The sequence below is a fragment of the Hylaeus volcanicus genome, chromosome 5, assembly GCF_026283585.1.
Source record: "Hylaeus volcanicus isolate JK05 chromosome 5, UHH_iyHylVolc1.0_haploid, whole genome shotgun sequence".
NCBI lineage: Eukaryota > Metazoa > Arthropoda > Insecta > Hymenoptera > Colletidae > Hylaeus > Hylaeus volcanicus.
Genome location: NC_071980.1, coordinates 30,231,870 through 30,253,622, shown reverse-complemented (window position 1 = coordinate 30,253,622; position 21,753 = coordinate 30,231,870). Strand labels below are relative to the sequence as shown.

General features: G+C 50.0%; 1 protein-coding gene across 5 annotated transcripts in view; it reads right to left on the bottom strand.

Moving 5' to 3' along the window:
- LOC128876512 (dachshund homolog 2) overlaps positions 1-21,753 on the bottom strand; it is a 173,229-nt gene that overhangs the window by 57,596 nt on the left and 93,880 nt on the right. For all 5 annotated transcript variants that reach the window (XM_054122939.1, XM_054122942.1, XM_054122943.1 and 2 more), the window contains exons 5-7: positions 6,782-6,858; positions 5,048-5,218; positions 1,609-1,833 (exon numbers count right to left, since the gene is read on the bottom strand). In XM_054122939.1, the coding sequence (XP_053978914.1) occupies positions 1,609-1,833; positions 5,048-5,218; positions 6,782-6,858 (473 nt within the window). The remainder of the gene's footprint in view (positions 1-1,608; positions 1,834-5,047; positions 5,219-6,781; positions 6,859-21,753) is intronic.

The window sequence follows — 21,753 nt, the reverse complement described above, 5'->3', positions numbered from 1 at the left end:
CTACCTTGGCGGATTCCTCGTGTCCACGTGTACGCGTACCGAGAGTCTTAGCCCTTCCTCGCGGCGATATCGAAGGAGGAAAGACGGGGCCGCATAAAGGGACCGAAATCCTCGCGAGGAGGAGACGATAGCGAGAAAAGACGATGGGCGATACAAGAATGAGGAGTGAGATAGGACGATTCAGGACAACGGAGCGAGGGAGGGCCGATTTAATACTCGAACGAGCCAGCAGCTCGTTTTACACCAGATGGTTTTACATACCGGCCGCTATCGTGTTACCGCGCCTCCACGTATGGGTGCATCTCTAATACGCGCGGACGCGAAAACGAGAGCGAGGGCCCTCCGTCAAATCTGCGCGGAACCACTCCAATCGGACAAAGATCGCTGATCTCCTTCCGGGGAAGCTGCGAAAAGCTTGCTGCTTCGTCATATACGATAGTTTGGAGCAAAGGAATCACAAGTAGACCATAACTTCGTTCCTCCCAACTTCCTAACCGTCCGCCACCTACCTCCGCGTAAACGCCTAACAAATAAACCCAGAAATTTGTCACGAACGTGACCAAAGAGATTCGTTATCCCGAAGAGACTATCATTCGCGGTCGAGTTACCCCCACGCGAGGTCTGCGCACATAACGTTGCGGGCTGTTCGGCCCAAGCGGGGCGTGCGTGCACGCGTTGTCCGCGCGCTGGTACACGTTGAAATATCGGCGTTGTAGCCGGTAGATAAGGAACGCGCGTCTTAAGTAGGCAAACGACCGAACCTAGGTAACGCGATTAACGAGGCCCCGCGAACCGTGGCGGCGTGTACTCGTTCGTACGCCTTCTTTCTCATTAAGCGGGTGATAGATCGGCCGCGCGCGTTATTATTAAACGCGTCCGGCTGGGAGGATATCTCGGATCGCACGAAAGAGGGAAAACGACGCCAAGGAGGCGGGAGGGAGAGGTAAGAGCCAGTCCAGCCGAGCGATTACGCGGCGAAACCGAGATTAAGCGTCGTTTATCGTTGCCCGTTGATAACTCGCGCGTCTCGATGCAAATCGCGCCGATCGTTTAATCCAGATCGATCGACTCCTCTCCTCCTTGATCGCGCCCGTGAGGAGATCCGTCCAGACGTCCGTTTCCACCGCTAATTATAATTAATCAGTCGTAACCGACGGAGCATTCGTATAATCGCGAGTGGAATCACGAAATGCCTGCGATCAGAAACACGAGCGTGGAACAGGTTCCAAACTTCAGCTGCGAATTTCTCCAGTCTTCGATGGGTCGATCGATCTTCCGTTTACTCCGTTTTAGCGCCAGTGATAAAGAGCGTAATGGAATTACGCAGCTGCGAGGACAGACATGGTCCGAGGTGCCAATCCGGATCTTTCTTCGATCGATCGATCGTGGAGAGGACATTTTTCATCCTCGGACTATTCGAAACGGCTGCTGCATACGAATTCGCAGATTTCGCAACGTCGTTATAGCGAAAGTAATGGTTGACACCGCGACGCCGTTCTCCGTGGCGAGCCGAAAAGCCACGCAGAAAATGGGAAAGGAAAGTCGAAGAGGATGGAGACTAATGCCCGTTAAGAGCGGCCTCGAGTGTCGTAAGAAAGCGCCACTGACCTCTCTCGTAGTTGATTTGCCTCTCCTGCTGCCTCGCGTTGTCGGCCGCGACCTTGAGCAGACCCTGGATATTCCTGAGCAGGGTCTCCGTACTCGAGACCGAGGGATCCTGGCCACCCTGAGAGACGGCCACCGCCGCGGAGGCGATCTGCGAGTAGTTCAGGGCCTGAGGACTTTCCGAGCCAGGCGCGGCCATTGGCAGGTTCTCTGGCACGTCCGACAGATCTGGAAAAAGGCACACCATTTGTGTAAGACGTTTTATTTACTTATTTAAGTTTTTTTTTTTTATTAAAGTTTGAAGCCAGAATGTTTAAGAGGATCTAGTCAAAGTAACAATAATAGCCTAATAGCCCTTCCTACGAATTCCTGTACGAACGAAGCCTACTCTCCTTCGATTCCGCTCGAAATAAAATAATGGCACGCGAGCGGTTCGTTCCGTTCGCCTATGAGGCTGGAGTTTTTTGTCCCCGTCCCTCTGGCGCGTATACGGCCCCGCGTCGCCGATAAATCGTCGGGGCAAGGATCGTGGAACAACGTTCGAGGGAGGTCTCTCGCGTTCGGGCGGAGAGGAGACTTACAGCGCGTGCGTGTTTCAGAGTCGTAATCCCGCGCGGACTACTTGTTACCCTTCGCCACGTTTCTGATTTAACGTCACCGCGGACGAATTAAATTCGCGAATTAAACGGCCGTAGCCCCACGGGCGCCGAGGCCGCGATTAGTCCGACGCTAAGGCTTGTCGAGAGGCCAAGTCGAACACCGAATTGTCGTCCACGAGCGTGCAAACGCGGCCAGAGGACCGCTCGAGCGTCCAGCCGCGCGATTTATCCTCGTGTGTCGCGCCGCGGGATTTGGAGGGAAAACCAACGAGATTCCTCGAGGGACGAAGAACAAAACCTTCCCTCCCTCGTTCTTCCAGGATCTGGCAAACTCGTGTTCCTTTTTGCCCCGCGTCCTGGGCGACGGAGTGCGTCCAACCCGCGACGCGTTCAGCGCGGCTAAAAGGGCGGGAGTAGTCTCGTTATTCTCGCTCTATCGACGATTAGCCTGGAAGCATGGTTTTGGTCGTTTGGCAAGGAGAGGAGTCGGAAGAAAGGGGGGAATCTGAAGGATCCAGGCGGATCGGCCGGAATAAAGGATGCCTTATGGTTATGGGCTCAGAAATCCGGAGAGAGAGAAAGAGAAAGAGAGAGAGAGAGTGGCGAGACAAGACGTCTGCGTGGGTTCTCGCCGGGGCTTAAGTGACCGACCGCTCGGTGGTACGGCCCACACCGTGTGGTGGCTTTGGTCCCGGGCTTGCTTTACGGCCGATGATACGTGCTTTATTGTATCGTCTTTTAATTATCAGCGCGCACCTACAACGCCACGGCATTCGGTTACTTATTGCCATTGGCCGATTTAATGCTCGCGCGCCTCTCTCTCTCACTCTCGATCTGGCCGGCACCTTTTGATAGCGAACTACTCCTCTACTCCTCTGCCCTCTGCCCTCTTCTCCTCGTTTTTTTCTCTGGCTCCTTTGCCCCGTCGATTTCGCCCAGTGTGTCCTTCCACGTCCTGGGCCCATTACAATTATCTCCGTGCCCCGGGGCTCGACGAGTCCAGTTTGCGAGAAATACGAGGCGCGACTCGCGGGGAGGACGTGTCCTTTCAACTCGTCCGCAGTCCTCGCGGGAATTCGCGAGCAGGACGGAACCGAGCTCCAGGAAGTCGCGACGAAAAACGGGCGAATCGCGGCAGAACGGATTCCAGGAACGAGAGCGAGATAGCGGCGCGCGTCTCATTAAATCAGAACTGCATTCCACGGGCGTGTACACTCCCACGGGCGTTCGATGGGGTTCTACTTCGATCACCGCGTCGGGCACCATAGGTAGGATGTAGCCGATGCATACGACACGCTGCGAGACACGGATTCCTTCCCCCCGCGGCTAAAACACGACCCTCAGAATTTATACGTCTAACTCGTGTCTTTCCCGAAATTTAGGAGCCCCGCTAATTCGAGGGTACACACCCCGGATCCTCTAATCTGGCGAGCGCTCAGTTCCTTTTAGACGTTGGTCGGGTCCTTGCCCCGCGCGAATTCCAAACCTTCGCGCCATTCTAGCCATACGAACGCGAACTGTCCCTGTTAACACCGAGCATTACTGATAGGAAATTTCAAAGAGAATCTTTTTGGATTTTTAATGAAAAGAAGACTAGTGGATATCGACGAGGCTCGACGACGTCGTTTCTTTTTGCTCGCGTCGAGGGGTGTGGATTTTGGGGGCTCTAATTGGAATATCCAATTAACGCGCACGGCGCAGGGACAATCGGCGAATCGATTAGAAATCATCGCGATTATGACGCCTCGATGCGTCGAAACGCTCGGGACAGCTGAGATAGCACCGCTGTGGACCGCGGGCCGAGATTCTTATCTGGACCCATCTTTCATTATTAAAATGAAACTAAATACCGAAGATGCGAGTCTAACAACCGGCCGGCTCTCTCAGTGGTGCTTCTTTCGAAGGTACATCCACCCTGGAAGCTTGCAATTTTCAGTCGTGATCTTTTCGACGAACGAGGGATGGATGAAATGGCAGAGATGGCTGAATGAATGAATTGCTCGACACAGATTATAATATGCAGCCCTTACTCGTTACTCGAAACTGTTATCCATCCTTCGCTCCATCTCTGCCCTCAGTCGAAACCATTCTCCGCGCGGAAAATTTATTCTCATTACTATACCATTAAATCGCGGAATAATTAATATTCTAACTCGTCAGCCTCAGCGGACTCGTAGCAATTAATTTTCCGCGAGCAACGTATTTTCAATAGGCGCAGGGAAAACAATCCGACACTCGTCGAATTACCGATCGCTCTGGACTTGAGGATCAAATTGCTGGAAATTATCCAGAAGAACATACGACGGTTTGCGTGCAAGTCGAGCACGATCGAAAGCGGGAATCGATAACACCGAGTACGAGTCTAATCGCGAAACGAGATCGAATAGAAATCTTCGATCGAGGATGTATTTTGATCGAAACAGGAACGTGAAACAGTAAAGTGGAAAGTATTTGGCGAAATTGTGAACAGCTCCAAGGAGTTTCCAAGCAGGAACAACTTTTGACAAGTTTTGACAACCGCTGAGGCGAGTTGCTCGGTGAGCTGGCGATAGAGAAGACGAATCCCAGAACGTCGTTTCGCCGAGGGGCCGAGATGATCGATGAGAGGGTCTGACCTACCAGTCGTCTCGGGGAACTCATCTTTAAACGCGGTCCGTCCAGCCGATTCGATATAATTATTTTACGTATGCGCGCCGCAGAACGGGGAACATCGTTTCGACTTTCGGCACACGTCAAATTCACCGTCACGGTCCGGCTGGCGCTAATTGATCGACCGATCGTCGCTCAGCCCGGTGCGCGTATCGACGCCTAGATCGAACGCGTTTCACGGCGAATCGTCTCACCTTCGTCCTTCTCGTTGTCGTCGTCGAGGTCCTCGGACAGGTTATCGTCCTCGTCCTCGTCGTCCTGCGAGCGATGCGACGCCTCAGCCTCGCTTCCGGAGTGCTCGCCCACGCTTCCGCTTCCCGCCGTCTTCGACAGGTTCAGCACGGGACTGTGACCGTTCGAGGAACCTGCAACGACGGAATCACACTTGACTACAAAATTGCAATCGTGAGAAAAAGGACAGGCTGATTGTTAGGTTATTTTTTGGACAGTTATATATACGTGGTATAGATTGTGATAGCGGGGACAAATTAATCCGTTGTTTTCCGCGCTAACTTTTGAGGAAATTTTGCTGGAAAAATTTGAAATTTGGAAGCTATATAATCTAAGATTTGACACGGTATATCTTGTTACAACCTTTAATAATAGTAATAATAGATGGACAATCTCCGAGGATCTCTGTTTTCTCGAGAGATGGACACTGGTTGATGGATCTTATTTGTCTCGGCGCATCTCTGTTTGCCTGCCCCATCCACTTTCCGCGGATATCTGCCCGCTCCCCTTGCTCTTTGTATTTGATATCCTAGCATTTTAATCCTGACGTGGATAGATATACTGTTTGGCCAGCGACGCCGTCCAGGAGTGACGCATCGCTCGGGCCAGGCGTGCACCCGTCGAACCGGTAGAGCTGACCCGCCACTCGATACACGCGTTTCATCGACGTCTTTGTTCCGATAGACGCGTAACGAACGCTATTTTGCATAATTCGACCGAGTTGCCAATTTTACAGACCCTTTTCAAGAGACAATTTTATTTATTAATATGGAAATATGAAAGTACGAGTTGTTGCACCAAATTTTTGTTAACAGTTGAGACGAAATTGAAACGAAACGACTAGAATTTGTTTGCTGGTTCGATCCTGTGCTATACGAAGACCACTGTATTTGGACTAGAACGATAATCTTGTGCTTAAATTCTGTTCCCGAGTGTTCGTCTTACTGGAATTGTCCAATCTGAAAGTTTCGGGCGCGAGAGGACGGGTATTCGAGTGGAATAGGATCGATGGAGCACGGTCGACGGTCAGAGTCGGCGTTGAAATCACCGCAGGGGGACCGTCGATTCCGTGGGGCCCCCGATCGGAACACGATCGGATTCGAACTCGAAACGTCCGGTTTGTCGCCGCACGGCTGGACCGCATGGAGCACCGCGCCACCAGCGGGGATAAAAGGTTCGATCGGACGGATTAAAATATTACGGGGAATCACAAGAAAGGTGGAGCCGCGGTGCGTCCCGTAACCCGATATCGAACTTAATCTCTGGAGCCTCCTAAACGCTCGGTCGGGCCAACAAATAAAGAAATCGAGAAAAGGACTGGCCCGAGCCACGCTCGGTTAACTCGTCCTCGACCGCGGGATCTTTCCGCGTCGCTGGTTTTCCACTTCTAAAGATATGGGAAACTCGATAAATAGGTATTTCGAGATGCCTGTACTTGTTAATTCAGTAATTGCGAAGGAGAAGAGAGTGAGGAATAGAGTAGGGTGAGAGGAAACAAACGAATTAGGATTTCTTTTTATTTGACGTTTTTGTGGTAAATCGTCGTTTTGGTTTTACAACTTTAAGACAGCGTTGCGACGCGCCTCCTAGCTAGACGCATCGCTTAATGGTATCCGTAATACTACTCGGCGTTATTCGCCGTATTATCAACAGATTACTGTAATTACGGTAAACGAGCGTAAGCGTATTTATCTTACCATTGTGCGAGCTCAGATCCCTGGGTTTTTGGTCCAAAGCGAGTGCTCTCTCGGCGTCTCCTCTCTCCTCGCGGAGCCTGCAACCAGACAACCACACAGAGGTAAAGCTTCGGTATTAATACCGTGGATTGAAATCGACCGAGCGGAGGTGGACTCGACCGCGCAGGGCATTAATTAAATAATTATTCTAGTCGCTGGCCAAGCGAATCCGCGCGCGTAGGAAGATAAGTGCCGGTCTCTCCACGAGCCAAACGTTCCGACGATTATCGACGTTAAATCGATTCGCGCTCTTTCCCCATCTGTCACGCTAGGGAAGATGTCGCCTTTCGTCTCGAAACGCGTTTTTGTCCACAGGGGATCGTTACACTGAATCATCCAAAGGGAAACCTTATACATGGGTGTAGATTTAACATCGATGTGTATTTAAAGGGAATTTAATATAAAAATTTACTAGGTAAACCAAAACTGTTTCCTCTGTCTTCGCTCTGATAAATTCTTTCACAGGAGTCAGGTCTTGTACCGTATTCCAACTGTATGGAAACAAGGAGACTACTGTGGAAGATGCTGCTGGTACACGTTGTCCCACTCGACCATCTAACGACGTCCATTCGAAACGCGACGCTAGTCGTGTCGTTGGGTCGCTTTAAAAGGACACGTTAAACGAGGCGACGAGTCCTCGCCGCTGCTGGGCCTCCGGCCCCTCTTTTATTTTCTTTCGGTTTCCTCGAATGTTCGACTTTACGAGGGTCGGGGCTCGTTAAGGTGCACACAGCGCGGCTTTATGCTCCTGCATCGCGAAACTTTTAATCTCGCCCCTATATTGTTCGGCCCTCGTGCTGCCTTCGGGCTGTTCGGTAGCTCGCAATCGTTAAGATCCGCGTCCCGATGCCGCGGGACGTGCCGAGGAAACGCTACGCGAAACCAACTTCGTTCGATCTTGACTCGTCAACTCGTATTTTCTTATTTTTTAACTTTCTGAAGCTCCTTATACGTTCCACAGCCAACGAAAGTCATCTGAACACGGTGGACAGTGTTACAACTAAATGTACAATCATCCCTCGTGTCTTGTAAGTCCTTGGTCTCGTCTCCTCCAAGATCTCTAAAACGGAGGGATCCAGATGACATGTTATCGGTCCGCGAAGGATTTTTCGAAGAAATTAAGAAGGAAGGTGGCTGGGTCGAAAAGAAGCCGAGGGAGGCTTTTATCGCGCGCTTTACGCTCGAGGTCATCCGCATATTTACGAATTTATTTTCCAAGAGGCGCGCGCGTCGAGTGAGAACGAAATGGGTGTTTCCCGGACGATTAGGCTCCCTCCCATCGCTGCTGCCCCACGAAGACATCCCACCTTTCACGCTTCTTTCCTCTTCCTGCAAATTATTCTCCCGGGTATACTTTTTCCCGGGCAGCTCTCTCCGCTCGCGGGCCGAGGCCGCTTCTTCGCGCCTCGAATCGAACCGCGGACCATTAAGTAAGAAGTTAATATCATTAAACATAATATTGGGCGCATCTGGGAGCCGCAGAGCACTTACCGAGCCACCCTCCCGCCGCAAACCACCCTCCCGACCGTCCTCGACTCAGCGCGAGCCCGCGAACACCCTCGACCGCCCCCGCGCCCCCTCCTCCTCTCGAACCTTAATTTTTTAATGAGAAAATGCTTTCAAAGAGCCGGAGAGAAATACTGTGGCGCGTCTACCAGCGATAAGTTACGGCCGCGTTAAGCGCAATGGAGAGGAGAGGAGCGTTCACCCTCTTTCCTCCCCTCTTGTCTTTTCAACCGTCGCGTCTGCGTCTCGAGTTGCGACGCTGAATTCCGAGGAATGTCGGTGGGGGTGGTTCTTTCACCTGTTCGTGACAGTATCATCAATGGATTGCTAAAGATTTTCTAATGAAAATGAGCCCAAACACGACCCGCGGTACGTCCCGGGACGGTGTATCTCTCAGGCATCATACGGTGTAGTTTGAATGATGTAGTAGTACGACCTGTAGTTGCACCCCTCAAAATGATATTCATACTAATAAAAGCAACATTTTTTTAAAATCCTGAGTTATTACTTTTAAACAAGATCACAAATAGTTAAATCGTAACTATTGCACACCAAAAAATAGACACAATTCTCTGGAAAAATTGTAAAAGGATATCAAAGTAAAGACTCTTATCTATACTGGTTTTTTCAAGGGAGATGACAATCTCTCCAGCGAGATACGAAGATCGCGCGGGCGGGGACCATCGAGTAATAGACGTATCGTACGCGTCCGATATCGCGACGACTTAATTCCGAGGATAATTAATATTTTAATTGGTAATACGAGTCGATTACGAAGACGATGGGTGTCTGGATCCGCCCCCACGCCCGAGCCTCGCCCTCGAAGCTTCCACGACGGTCCTACGCGGCACCAGAACGGATTCGGACGAGGAGGATGCGGTGGATTCCTCGGAAACCTTTCGGAGCTCTCAAGATGTGCAGGAGAGAAAGATGGGGCCGAACAAACATTGGAGGAAACATTGGTAGATTTATATGTTTGGGAGTGACACGAGGATCTTCGATCCACCTCCACATGTATGGGTGGCAGTCCCCTCGTACCTCCTTAAGAAGGTTAAGAACCACTGGAGTGGAGACAGGGAGTAACAGAGAGGAGAGATTGAGAGCCGATTCGCCGAGACGTCGCCGTAACCGGCAACGAGCCAAGGTTATTAAATTTGTAATTAGTCGAATATTACGGCGAGCGTCGCCGAGCGTCTGCGTCTTCACGGTTCCGGGCCGCACGGTTGCGTGCCGCGTTTACGCGCGCCCGCGTGCGTTTATCAGCGCGTTTACCTGTCCTCGGGTGAGTAGACACCTAGACGCGAGGCCACAGCCTTTACACACCGCGTTAATACATCATGGATTTCATTACGCGCGCCCGTGCCTTTCCAGCGCACGGAAACGCTCACCGCTAGTCGCGAATAATTACCGAGCGCCGCCTTCCATCTTGGAGGCGAGCTTCCACTGCGAGACTTGGTCTGTTGATATACGTGCAGTTCTCAGGGAAAATTAGTTGACCATTGGGTTCTGAATATTCTGGATAGAATAGAGATTTTAGGAGAGACTTGAGAAGACTCAAAGAAGATTAAAAAATGGATCAACTACAACACTAGTCAACATTAAAAAAGATAAAATATTTACTCTCTATCCTTCCATAATTAACATGCCGAAAGAGAACGATGATTAAAGCGGTCTGGAAGTATACCTCGGGAGTTCAAACATCGTCCAAAGACAAACGTCAGGCTAAATACACCCCATTCGTCTCCTCCGGCAACGATTGAACCGTATCAATCCCCGTCGCGCTCATTCAGTATCCTACGATACGCGCAGGAACTAATAAGCCCAGCGAACGGTGCCCCTCCCCAGATCTTTGCCTTTAATTTTGATTCGGTAATGACGAACTCCACGGGGATTCCCTCCCCGATGCTTGGAAACGACCGCTCGGCCCAGCAGGAGTTCGTTAACAGGCGTATCGCGAGCTCGACCTGCGATTCCGCGATCGCACGGTCCATCTCTGCCTAGACTGCTCGAAAATCGGAGCGCAATTATCGATACGAAATGCACGGGGCAGAGGGATGGAAAAGAGATGGATACTCAACATTAGCGAACGATTCGCGAGCTTCAAAAATATATAATATACAATTTAGACACGTTAGTTTAAACGTTCTTTAAAAAAAGAAGACATTGAAACAATGAAGAAGCTTGTGAACATAAAACTTTCTGAGAAATCCCAAAGCAATCGATCTACCTGGCTGCTGGTACTCTACTACTGTGAAATTATACTGCTGCTAAACGTTCCCAGCGCAAACTCCATCGGTTGAAATGCCTGTAAAGCGATCAACGCGATGAGAGCCAACGCTTGGATCTTTCTCGTTCGTCAAGCTCGCGCTCACGGGGTCGGAAAGTCGTTGGTCTAAACGGTCGGTTATCTGGCTAGTCGATCGGCATTGTCTTTCCTCGGAAGCCCCATTCGGAAGCGGAATCGAATAGCCGCGGTGGTCGACGACAAAGGTGGCCCCAACCAGTGGCACCGAGAAAACAATTTAGCTCAATCGCAACGTTTCTAGGCAGAATCTCTCAGGCGTCGTCTAATTAAAACGCTGTCCTGCGCGGATATAAAGTCGGAGGTTATCGCTGGGCGTCGTATCTGATATCCCTGGGCTGACTTAATCCGACTGTATTTCCAGCCAGAACAGTTTCGAGCGCCGACAGACACAGCTCGTCCCGTGCACGTACACGTATTTACGCGTACCTACGCGCGTATATGGAACGAATAGAAACTCGGGTAGTCTCATTTCCTGTCTGCGGGGGTCCCGCAGGGGATACATAATTAGCTGGTTCGCCCGTTCGTCGGAACGCCGAGACAGGGGGAACGTAAGGAGACCTTTCGCCTCGCTCGCCTTTTGCTCCAGCTTCCTCGCGCTCCTCCGTTGCGCGCAAAATTATCGCGAGACGCTGGAGTGGGAGGAGGAAAGAACCAAGAAAGGACAGAATTTGTTTCTCTATTTGTTTGACGTTTTCTTTGCGTGAGGTGCTTGTGAAATAAATACTACAAGATACTCGTCTTCTGGTATTCAAATAAAATTCTACCCCATCTCCGGACGGATCCTCGGGGCTCGAAATTGAACGTGTTTTTCCTCGTCCACGCGTTTCTTCCCCACTCGCAATTTCCTAAACGAAGCGATCCCTTTGGTGCTCCTCGCCCGATGAACTTGACCGCGAGCGTATTAAAGCCCGCTGCGAGACGTACAGCGAGGAATTAATCTCAATCGTCGGCGGGCCGAGAGGCGGGCGTCATTTATCACGACTCGTTGCCAGCACGGGGACCTACCCGCCGAGGGCTGGAATCCACGGATTGATATGAAGTTAGCAACGGTAGTCTGCGCCCGATTGTGTCGTGACTGCTGGCGAGATCTATTAGTCAAGGGAGCCCGGCGCGGAACGGAAAACGGGAGAAGAAACCTGCTGCCTCCGTGAGACCGTCCATCCCTCGCCAGAGGGAGAGATTCGAATAACAAATGAGATATAAAAATTGCGGGGATTTGTTCGCGTTTATTAGATCGAACAATTGTTTGAGTGAGATTTTGGTGGATTAGTATAGGGGTGGTATGAAGTATAGAGGGGGGGAGACATAATTACATAATACATTATTTTGGTGTACCTACTAACATGTCACATAAAATTTCAATCTGCTTCATCAAACTTGTATCGATCCTGCAAACGAATGGCTAATTATTCCACGTTATCCTTCTAAATTTTATATCTAGACGAAAATGTCTTCCCCTAGCAGAAGTAGAGGGGGTGAAAGGGAATTCGAAACGGAGATAAAAGGGAGTAGAGCGTAACGTTGATTCACCCTGCCTCGCCCTGGGTGGGCTTTGTCACGTGGAGGATTCGCGCACGGTATCGTTGTCGTAAGTAGCCGGAAGGATCTTACCCCCGCTGACAATGAACTCGCGTAAACGTCGCGATTAACGCTCTACCGAGCTGCTACGGGGCGAGCGCCCTTTTTGCAAAGCGACCGTCCGCCTTTAAGCGCGGTATCAAATCTGCATAAGTATGGAAGCCGCTCTTTAACGAGTTCCAGGAGGAGGAGCGCTGATTTTTACTCGGAAGCTTTATCGAGTTGCCCCGATAAAGCGCCTGTTCTCCGCAAAATTTGTGTCACTGAGGGAAATACAAGGAGGGCTTTGAAACGTGAGATGTAGGTATATATTAGTTGGTATATACATTTTTAAATTAATCTCCTTTGGGATTCAATGTTTCGATGCTAGAAAGACTCTTGTGTGCCGCGTGAGACACTGTCTGATGAGTAGACTGGGGATGTTAATGCGCTTCTGCATTTCTCAAAAATATACAAGGAAGTATCCCTTTACATACAAACAAATATTCCAATCATTATTTAAAGGAAAATAATTTTCCCCGAACGAGTTGAGCTCTCTATCGAATCTTCGAGCAACTCCGAGTAGACGAAAAGGGGGAAGAGGTCGAATTAATGCTCGGACATCTTATTCGCGGGGCATCGATTTGATCGACGAGCCGAGGAAGCTGGAATCTCAGGCATCCACTGATTGAATCGGCCATAGAGCTCCCTCGAAGAGCGGTCGCGCACGATTTGATAAATGTTGTCCGTCTGCCGATACGTCGGATAATATTTGCGAGGATCTGACAGAAATCGAAAGGCCGGGACGACAGGATCCAGTGTAATTCGATTCCGTCGACCCCCTTATTCCGCTCGTCCACGAGGAACAGCGGTCCTGACACTCGTCCCAGGTCGACTCGGGACCACCACCTTCTCGATCTCCAAACCAATTTCTGATCCCTATTCCTCTTAACGCGCTCTGATCTTGAATTATGTTTCTCATATTTCCTGCGACTCTCGTCTCGTTGGCTTCGTTTAACCGCCTTCCTCTTGAAATCAACTCGCGAATCCGCGAAATCGGAACAAAATTATCATCTTTTGCAAGTGAGAAAGTTTCGGGTTACTATGAAAACACAAGTTTTTACAGATGTCCGAAGGGGTTTAAGAGTGAACTGAATAAAAAATCCCAACGAAACGCACAAATTCTGTATAAATCCAAGAATGGAAAAATCGAATTCTAAAGTCTTTTTAAGGACACCTTTTGCTATGGAATTAAGCTGGATAGTCTACCCTCGGCGTTTCTATACAGGATGGCTGTTGCGAGGCATTCCTGCGATTCCACTCCTCGACTTGCTCTTTCTTCCATCTTTGCGAGTAACATGATCGGCCAGCGGACCGTTCCGCTCGTAATTATCGACGTAACGCGCGGAGAGGCCGTGGCGAAATAAGGAATATCCTTGCGGGATGAAGGCTCGCTCCTGGCGGGACTCGTTACGAGGAGGAACCCCTTTCGCCTCGGATGTCACAGTCCTGAGGGTGGCGTTTTCGGGAACGCGCACTTTGGATCCCGTTACCAACCCGGTCGCGCCTCCCAACCTCTTCGGAACTGGCTCGTTTATTATTTCGACTAGGTAGAAATTTCGAGGGGACGAGAGAAAGTCGACTGGCGAGTTGCTCGAGTAGGCGAACCCTTGACGCAATTGTACCTCTATCATCCCTGGTGTTCCAGGTGCAACATTAAAATGTGTTGAAAAGGCAAGATATTAATATTTTCACAAAGTTTGTAACGAGGGAAATCATTTTTCGACGCAGACGTCGCGTCGGTCAGTCGTTGCTCGATTCGGAAATGAAAGTTGGAAATATTCGGGCTCGAGGTTCGATTATCGAAAAACCGGCTCTGCAGCGGCATACTTTCGTCAATTTGGCCCCAGCTCGGGCTCTTTGTACTCTCGAAATCACGACTGTTCCCGTCATTATCGGAACGCTCGTCACGCGTCCCGCGATGCTTTTGATTTTTCACGGTAACGAAAAACACACACCACCCCGCCACATCCCCCCTTGGACCGATCGCGTTAATGAAAAACACGGCTCGAAAAGGCGGAAAATATTGTGCCGCGCGACCCTTTGTAAACGCGGTTGCAAATCGCGGCCGAACTCGATACGCAGTAATGTCTCTGATGTTGACAAAATTTGTTTCTGATGAGTTTACTTTTATTTTTGACAACACCGACATAGTATTTTCAAGCGGTCCCCACTCCGAACAACAGGGTAATTACAGTTTACCGTATACTTTCGCTCAATGTGTTTTAACGCCTGGTTTTGGATCGAGGCCGCGTCGACTTAGTCTCGGATGCTCGCTCGTCGACGGAACGAGGTGTAAACGACCGGCTGCGACGAATAATTGTTTGTTTGCACGGCTTTAAACGCTTTTTATTCGCTGCGCTGGGTTCTCTCGTTTCTCGGCTGCTATATGGGATCCCCTTTCGCGCGCTTCTTTTTCTGCTTTCTCGTCTTGGGACCCTTCCGCTCGAGGTTGCGTATACAGGACGCGTCACGACACGTGGACATCGTTTCGAGCAGTGAAAAAAAGGCGGGCGTAAACCGTGTACCATAAATATGACACACTTTCAGTTATAAAAATTGTAGTTTTTATATCCTCCTATATACTATTTTCCTTCATTCTCTTAGATATTGGATAGTGCAAGTACATCCAGATCTCGAATAAGAAAGATCTATTCGCATTTGATCGTTTCTTTTTGTCCTCGTCAACACTGGAACTCTGATGGTACGTTCCCTCGAGTAGAATACCAAATTTTTATTTCCTCTGCCAGCAAATGATTCTGCTTCAGGTCTGAGCAATTGGATAACCAGTTTCCATCGTGTGCAGAGGGATTGTAGTCACGCGCGTCGGCCAGAATCGTTTATCCCCCAGGAAGACAGGCGTCCGCGCTGGATCGCGGTGCTCGTGGACGATACGTCATCCCCGTCGTCGGGAGGCTGACGTTCGCCCCCTCTGCGCGGCGAGAAAGCCTCGAAAGCATTTTTCAATTCCGCGAAACTTTACGATAGATATCTTCCCCACGAGAGGAGCGAGCGACCGCTCCGCTCGCCTCGCCCAGAAACATTTGTACATAAATCTGAAAATTATGAGCCCTCGTCGTCGTCGTTGGCTCGCCCCCGATGGTTCACCCCCCTCGTACACCCGCAGCCTGTTGGCCATATGCCTGCCAACGCGTAACGGAGAGATAACGCCGAGGGGCAACCCCTAGCGAAGGCAACCGCAACCCCGTCGCTGCGTATGCGCTGTGAAACTGCAGTCTTGGACCGTAGCTACCCTCTCGCTTTCTTCTTTTGATCCTCCGCCTCGAATCGAGCCCAAGGCGAAAAGCCTTCGTGTGTAAATCAAGATTCGTGGAAAATAAAAATCACTTTCGCGCCGGATCGCCCGATTAAAGAGCCATCGATGGTCGCTCTGGGAGCCCAAGACCGCGAATCTCACCCTTCCGGGACGAGGGAGGAACGAGGACGGGGCGCAACGAGGCTTATCGCGGTTTCGAATGGACCGATTCCACGGGGGTCGCGCGTCGAATCGTCGCTCGCCTGTTTTTACCCCGATTCCGCTCCCTCGTCGACTTTTTTACGCGATGGCCTCTCCACCCTTCCTCGAGCCACCCTCGCGAGCCTTGTTCTTGACGAGAATTCCATTTGGATCGCGTATCTCGGTATCGGTGAGAGATTACGGGCTCTTGTGTCGTTTCAAAAAATAGATTTCTTCCGAGATTTCAAGTGTTAAGCCTTTGGAGGTACACGTGCTTATACAGACAATCTTTCAGGGTTCTAGTTTTTGTTCATTTCTCTCAGACAGACGACTGGCTTGTTTATTTCAATGAAAAGAGTTGAATGTAAAGTATTTACTGTCGATCTTTAGTCAAAACATATAGAAAAAACGATTTGGCACGGAACGTGTTAACTGCACGTTACTCGTTACTGTTAATTTTCGAATAAAAAGTTCCCTAATAGAAATGAAGTTTTTTAAGGTTTCAAAGTAGAAGCTCGCCTCTTACACTTGGTGGATGTCGAGGAATTCTGCGCGAGTTCAGTCGACGATAAGTCTACCATTCGACCTCTCCCTGTCGCCGAACGCCTCGATGCTCAGCCGCCAGGCAATACGCAAATAAACTCACCGATCCCCTTCGCGTTCCCTCGACCTATCGCCCCATCCATAGGCTCCAAAGCCAGCCTCTGGAGCGATCGAAGAAAAATATGTCGAACGAGAAAAATAAAGGGCCAGGGAGGCAGAAAAAAGGCGCGCAAATCGGCCCATCCACTTCCATCCCCAAGATTCCGAAATGGATTCGACTGTGGTATAATATTCCTACACTCTTTATAGCACTATAGTCTTTGGTCATTGAACTTCCATTATGTAGTTCTGTGTGTTGAGGAGGCATCACCATAGATGAATTATAGGGTTGATTAAACAGCTTCTGTTTACGAATAGTGTCCGCAGGGGCTGTAACTATGGTTGACAAGTCTGACTGTGGCTACAGTACGGGTCTAGCGATCCCGAGGTACCCGAGTTATATCTTGTTACAAAATGGGCGAACAGGAATCGCATTACTGATTTACCTTTGGAAAAAGTAGAATAACACGTCAACGAGAGGACGGCGCAGTGGACCCTCGAAGCATCGAATCTAGAGTAGGGACAATCGTTTATCGATGAAGACCGGTATCTCTCGCGAGGAAATCTGCTTCTCCGCGATAGAGCGAAACTGCGCCCGTCCCCTGCCCCCGATCCGCGCGGCGTATGGGGTGACACGCGTGTGCGAAAATACGCGCGTAAAAGGGCGCTTATCGGGTTTGCGCAAGAATAGGATTCGACGACGCTTCCGAAAGCCATAACCGAAACGGTAACTGCCACCCCTCTGACTGATCGAACTTATTCTTTTCCTTCGTTCCGCCAGCCGTCGTCGTTGCGTCTCCTTCTGTCGCAGACCCCGTCGATAATGCTTCGAGGTCGACGCAAACGGGGGAGTCGCGCACTATTTTTCTGGAAAATTGAATAGACAAAATCGAATATTTGCCTACTCAGCCGACCGTGTGCTCCCCCCCCCCCCCCCCCGCGTCGAACCGCGTATCTCTTCTCTCCAGTTCGCTCTTTGTATCGGGAATCTTTTGTGCTTCACGGTAGTCGTGGCTCGGCGGGAGCTGAACCGCGAAGAGGCGAGTTGCGATCAATCGTTGCGCGAGGACTTTGCTGGGGATAATAGAAACCGTGCACCCTGGTCGTCGAATTACGATCTTATACAAAAAACGTCAGTGCGAAACACAAAGTAGAACATTGTCATGGATGGGAAATTATTATTCAAATTGTGGAGAAGCCATTCGAACTACCCTTCCACGGAATATACACGCCTGAAGCAATGTTCGCTGGAGTAAATCCGTGAAGAATCCACTGCCGAGTCTAGAACGAGGTATCGTCGTTAGAAACTTTGAATTTCATCTGTCTCACCTTAGCCTAATACAACTGTGTTCAAACCCCTTTAAAATAAAATATAAAATCTTCCTGTAACAATAGCAACAACCAACCTCCATATCGTAAAAAATATTCCAATGAATTAAAAATTGTCTACACCACCCCCGACCAGCTTGTCGAGACAAGTACCAATCCTTTGCACGGTCGCGGCGTCCAAAAAACAATTACGTTGTCTACGCAAAAATAAAGGGTGTCGTCCTTAATTACGCGACAGATCCGTGGAAACGTTTTAGACGGGCCGACCGCGTTCACCTTCGCGCGTTCTCATCAAGCCTCGCTTAATTTCTAACCCTTTCCCCGTCTTGCGAAGGGTGCGGCCAGGAACGCGGCCGGGAGTATATTAAACGACACTCGGAATTACAAATAACAAATTGCAATTTGATTCCCCGCACGCCCAGGACTCGTACGGATGGGCTGCTCCGTCGGGGCCGAGGGCGCAATTTATCATTAGCGCCGACAATTTCACCGACAGCCTTTCGATTCCCGATTCGGGGGTGAAGGGTGATCTCTGGAATGAAAACGCGCGCAAACCAGAATTAGAAACGGAGTCAATTTTCTATTCGTCTGGACAAGTGGGAGAAAATAATAGTTTCAGTATCCCAATTAATTTCTGTAAATCGTTACCACCTATTGAAGTGGTACTCAATTATCCAACGTGTTCTTTCTTAGGAACATCTAACAACGCTAACGCTTGAGGTAATTAATTAAGCGAAGGATTAACGCTCGAGCAGTACGTAGAAAAAGTTGTCCAGCGTTGGTCCGCGTATCGATAATTGGCGGAGCCTGTCTCTGGAACGCTATGCAAGGCACAACCGTAAACGCGAGTCGGGCGAACGAGTCGCGAGAGGGTGGGATCGTAGGCGCGGAGAAAAGAGGGCTGGGCTAAGGGTTGACGGGGGCGAGCGGAGCGGTTTATATGGCTAAAGGCGCATCCCCCGAGCCGTATCGATCGTTGACTTTAAAATTCAAAGAGACCGACAATAGCTTCCCTTTCCGCCGAGCCTCTGTACTACAATATCATATTCCGTTCCTTTCGTTTCATTGTCTGGTAAAGCCTGCGCTAATAATAAAAGATTGCTACCCTGGAAGCTATGCCTAGAGAGAGAGAAATCGTGGAACGAGGGGGTGGTTAGAGAAACGAACGAAGACGGAGGGGGCGGAAAGACGAGCGCTGAAGCGAAACAGAGAAACGGGGCGAGGCGGAGGGAGGAAGGTACAACGGTAAGAGCCGGGGTTTGACTCGGAGGAGTCTTCCCAACTTCGGTGCTACATCATCCAGATAGCCGACCCATAATGCTCCCGTTGAAAAGTTCCTCGAATTCTGCGCGAATTTAATATTCCGCGCACGGCCGCCCTTTGTGCTCCTCAGTCGCGTCGCGTCGCGTGCGACCATTCGATGATTCGCAGACGGAGATTGGCGTGGGAGTGATTCCAAGTTACGTACCTAAGGATCTAGCTACAATACAGGTCAATTAAAAAAAGTAGATAGTATTTATTTTAAAGAAATTTAATCTGGATTTTGGGGCGAAAACACGCGGTGGATCCGAGTCGTGGAGAATTAGGCTTCGTTTTCAGCGCTTGGTCGGTCTTGGAAGGCCTCGTCTCGCGAAGGAAACGACAAAGGGAAAGCGGGACCGCGTTCGAATTACACACGTAACCGAGAGAAAGATATTTGCCGAGGGGAAGGGGAGAGACGAGCATCGCGGAATCAAAGGGGACGGAACAATGGACGATCATATTAAATCATAAATGTAAACGAAGATGGCAACCCAGTGGGGAAGGGGCGAGAGCTCGCGCACGAGTCCGATAATGAAACTTCCCTGGATCCTCCGCGAGCCACAAAGGTACGTAAGCAATAACCGAGCGAGCGTTTTACGCCTACGATTTATCGGGATGCGTTCGCGACGACAGACTTTTTTCCCCCATGGACGGCGCGAGAACCTTTTGCCTCGATAGAGAGATCAAAAACTCCTCTTGGGTGGGTGGAGATTAATTCGACCGTCCTCTCTTTCCAAGTATCCCGAGGATGCCGTGTATCCGATGGACGGATAGCTTCCATCGATGGCCGCACAAACGCGCGTGCAACGCGATCTCGCGAGCGTCGCGCACCTGAGCCGAGATTAAACGTTTCGAGGGATACGAAATGAAATATTTAGCGATCCACGGGGGTTCAAACGGACTCTCCCACCCCCCTGGTAGCCCCCCTATTCTCTTTGTCGGCGATCTGTAGCCGCCGAGTCGAGCTGGAATGCGCTAACCCCTTGTCACAGCACGTCACTCAACGATCGACTCTTCCGTCAAACATTTTCAAATTTATTCTAGACACACAGTTTCTAAGATATCGAGCCGAAGCCAGTTACGGAACAAAGATTAGGGTTCAGATGGAATTCTTCGCACAGTTCTTTACATCCGTTTTCTTTTTTGAAAACATGAAAAAGATTGGAAACTTAAACTGGTCCTGAATTAGGACTCCCGATTCGATGGCTTGTAGGAAACGAGGGCAGATCGAGTGCTCGCGAGGAGCGTGAAAAGAATCGAGCTGAAAGTACGAGTCACTCGGGGGTAGGGGGAGGATTAAGTCGTGTGAAAATTTCCACGATAGACGGTGGCGTGGTTAGATCGATCGGGTGAGTGTTTCAGCCAGGGAACGGGTGGAGGACGTTGAATGGACCGGATTGAAACGTCGACGGGGTGAATGGCGGTTCTGAAAGAAATACATTAGCACAATGTGAAGGGTTACTTGAAAATAAACTGGAATTTACCACCGGTGCTCGATCATTCTTTCAATGCGGGAACGTCGCGCTCCGCTGCCCTCCCCGCCGAAGAGTTTCCGCGAGATTTTCCACGAGACGTTTTCGGAGATCCGCGACTTGACGATTCGTTCCTGTCGTTCTCGATATTCGAATGCTATTCCTGTATCCTCGATGCAGAGATTTTCACGATGGCGAAGTATGTTACAGTCTACTAACGAAATTAACGAGAGTTTAGGTGATCGTTTTTTTAGCTTTGTAATCGCTGGAGAATACAAGCTCTAAAATGTGGTGCTTTCCAACAACTTATAAATTCATAAACATCCCTCACAGACAAATACATTTCCACGAGAACATTTTGCCGAAGAGAAAAAGTGGTCGGTAACGAGCCACGGGCCCCGATAGCCCTCTTCCCTAAAAGGAAACTCGTGTCTACGCCAGGCTACTATGTTTATTATTTCCCGAATGGCCGTAGAAAAACTGTTAGCCTACGTCGTAAACCCGTTCCAGCGAGGCTTAAAAAAAGATTCAATCTTAATTCGCGACTCGACAAGTCGAGCGGCGAGGGCCGTTGGGCGGGAAAGCCGTCCAATTTGCGCGAATCGTAAATCGCGTCGTTGCGCGCGCCCCGACGTCGGAGAAAATCGCGAAACGGTTGGGACGGGGGAGTCGGCTTGTAACGGTCAAGCAGGTGCATTATTATTCGAGCGAATGGTTTACGAGAATTTTATTGTCGGCCCCCGGTGTTCAGCGGTCGTATTTAAGCTTTTATCCCTCTGCCCCGTTTCGCGGGAGAAAGCGAAAGGGTTAGGATTTTATTTTTTGACGTAAAGGGGCTGAAGGGAGGGGGCCCCCCTGTTCTGGGCCATTTCATAAAAGTCGTCTGGCACATTCGTTCCCGTAGATTATTGCCCCGCAGCGCGAGCCGCCACTCGACGTATTATTTTATTTATTATTTCGCTTTAAGACGCATCTTCCTTCGACGAGGGATTAAGGCGGACTCGCATAAAGAACCGGGAGCCTCGTTTCGCGTCACCTTCTGCGGGAGCGCGACCGCTGGCCTTTATTTCCTTCGAAGCGGGCTCCGCTCGCGCTCTAATTAACGATTGGCTCCGTCTAGAGGCGAGGCTGGCTTTAAAAGTTGCCGGAGACGTAGGAGAAGGTATTTGCAAGTTCCTGTAGGATCGATGGGAACTTGTTGAGCTGGGTTAAGTTTAAAAGCGTCGGTAGTCGTACGCGTGGTCCACCGGGAGCTAATATAACGTGATTTAAGACGAAATGTGTTGATCTAAAGCAGTGCATC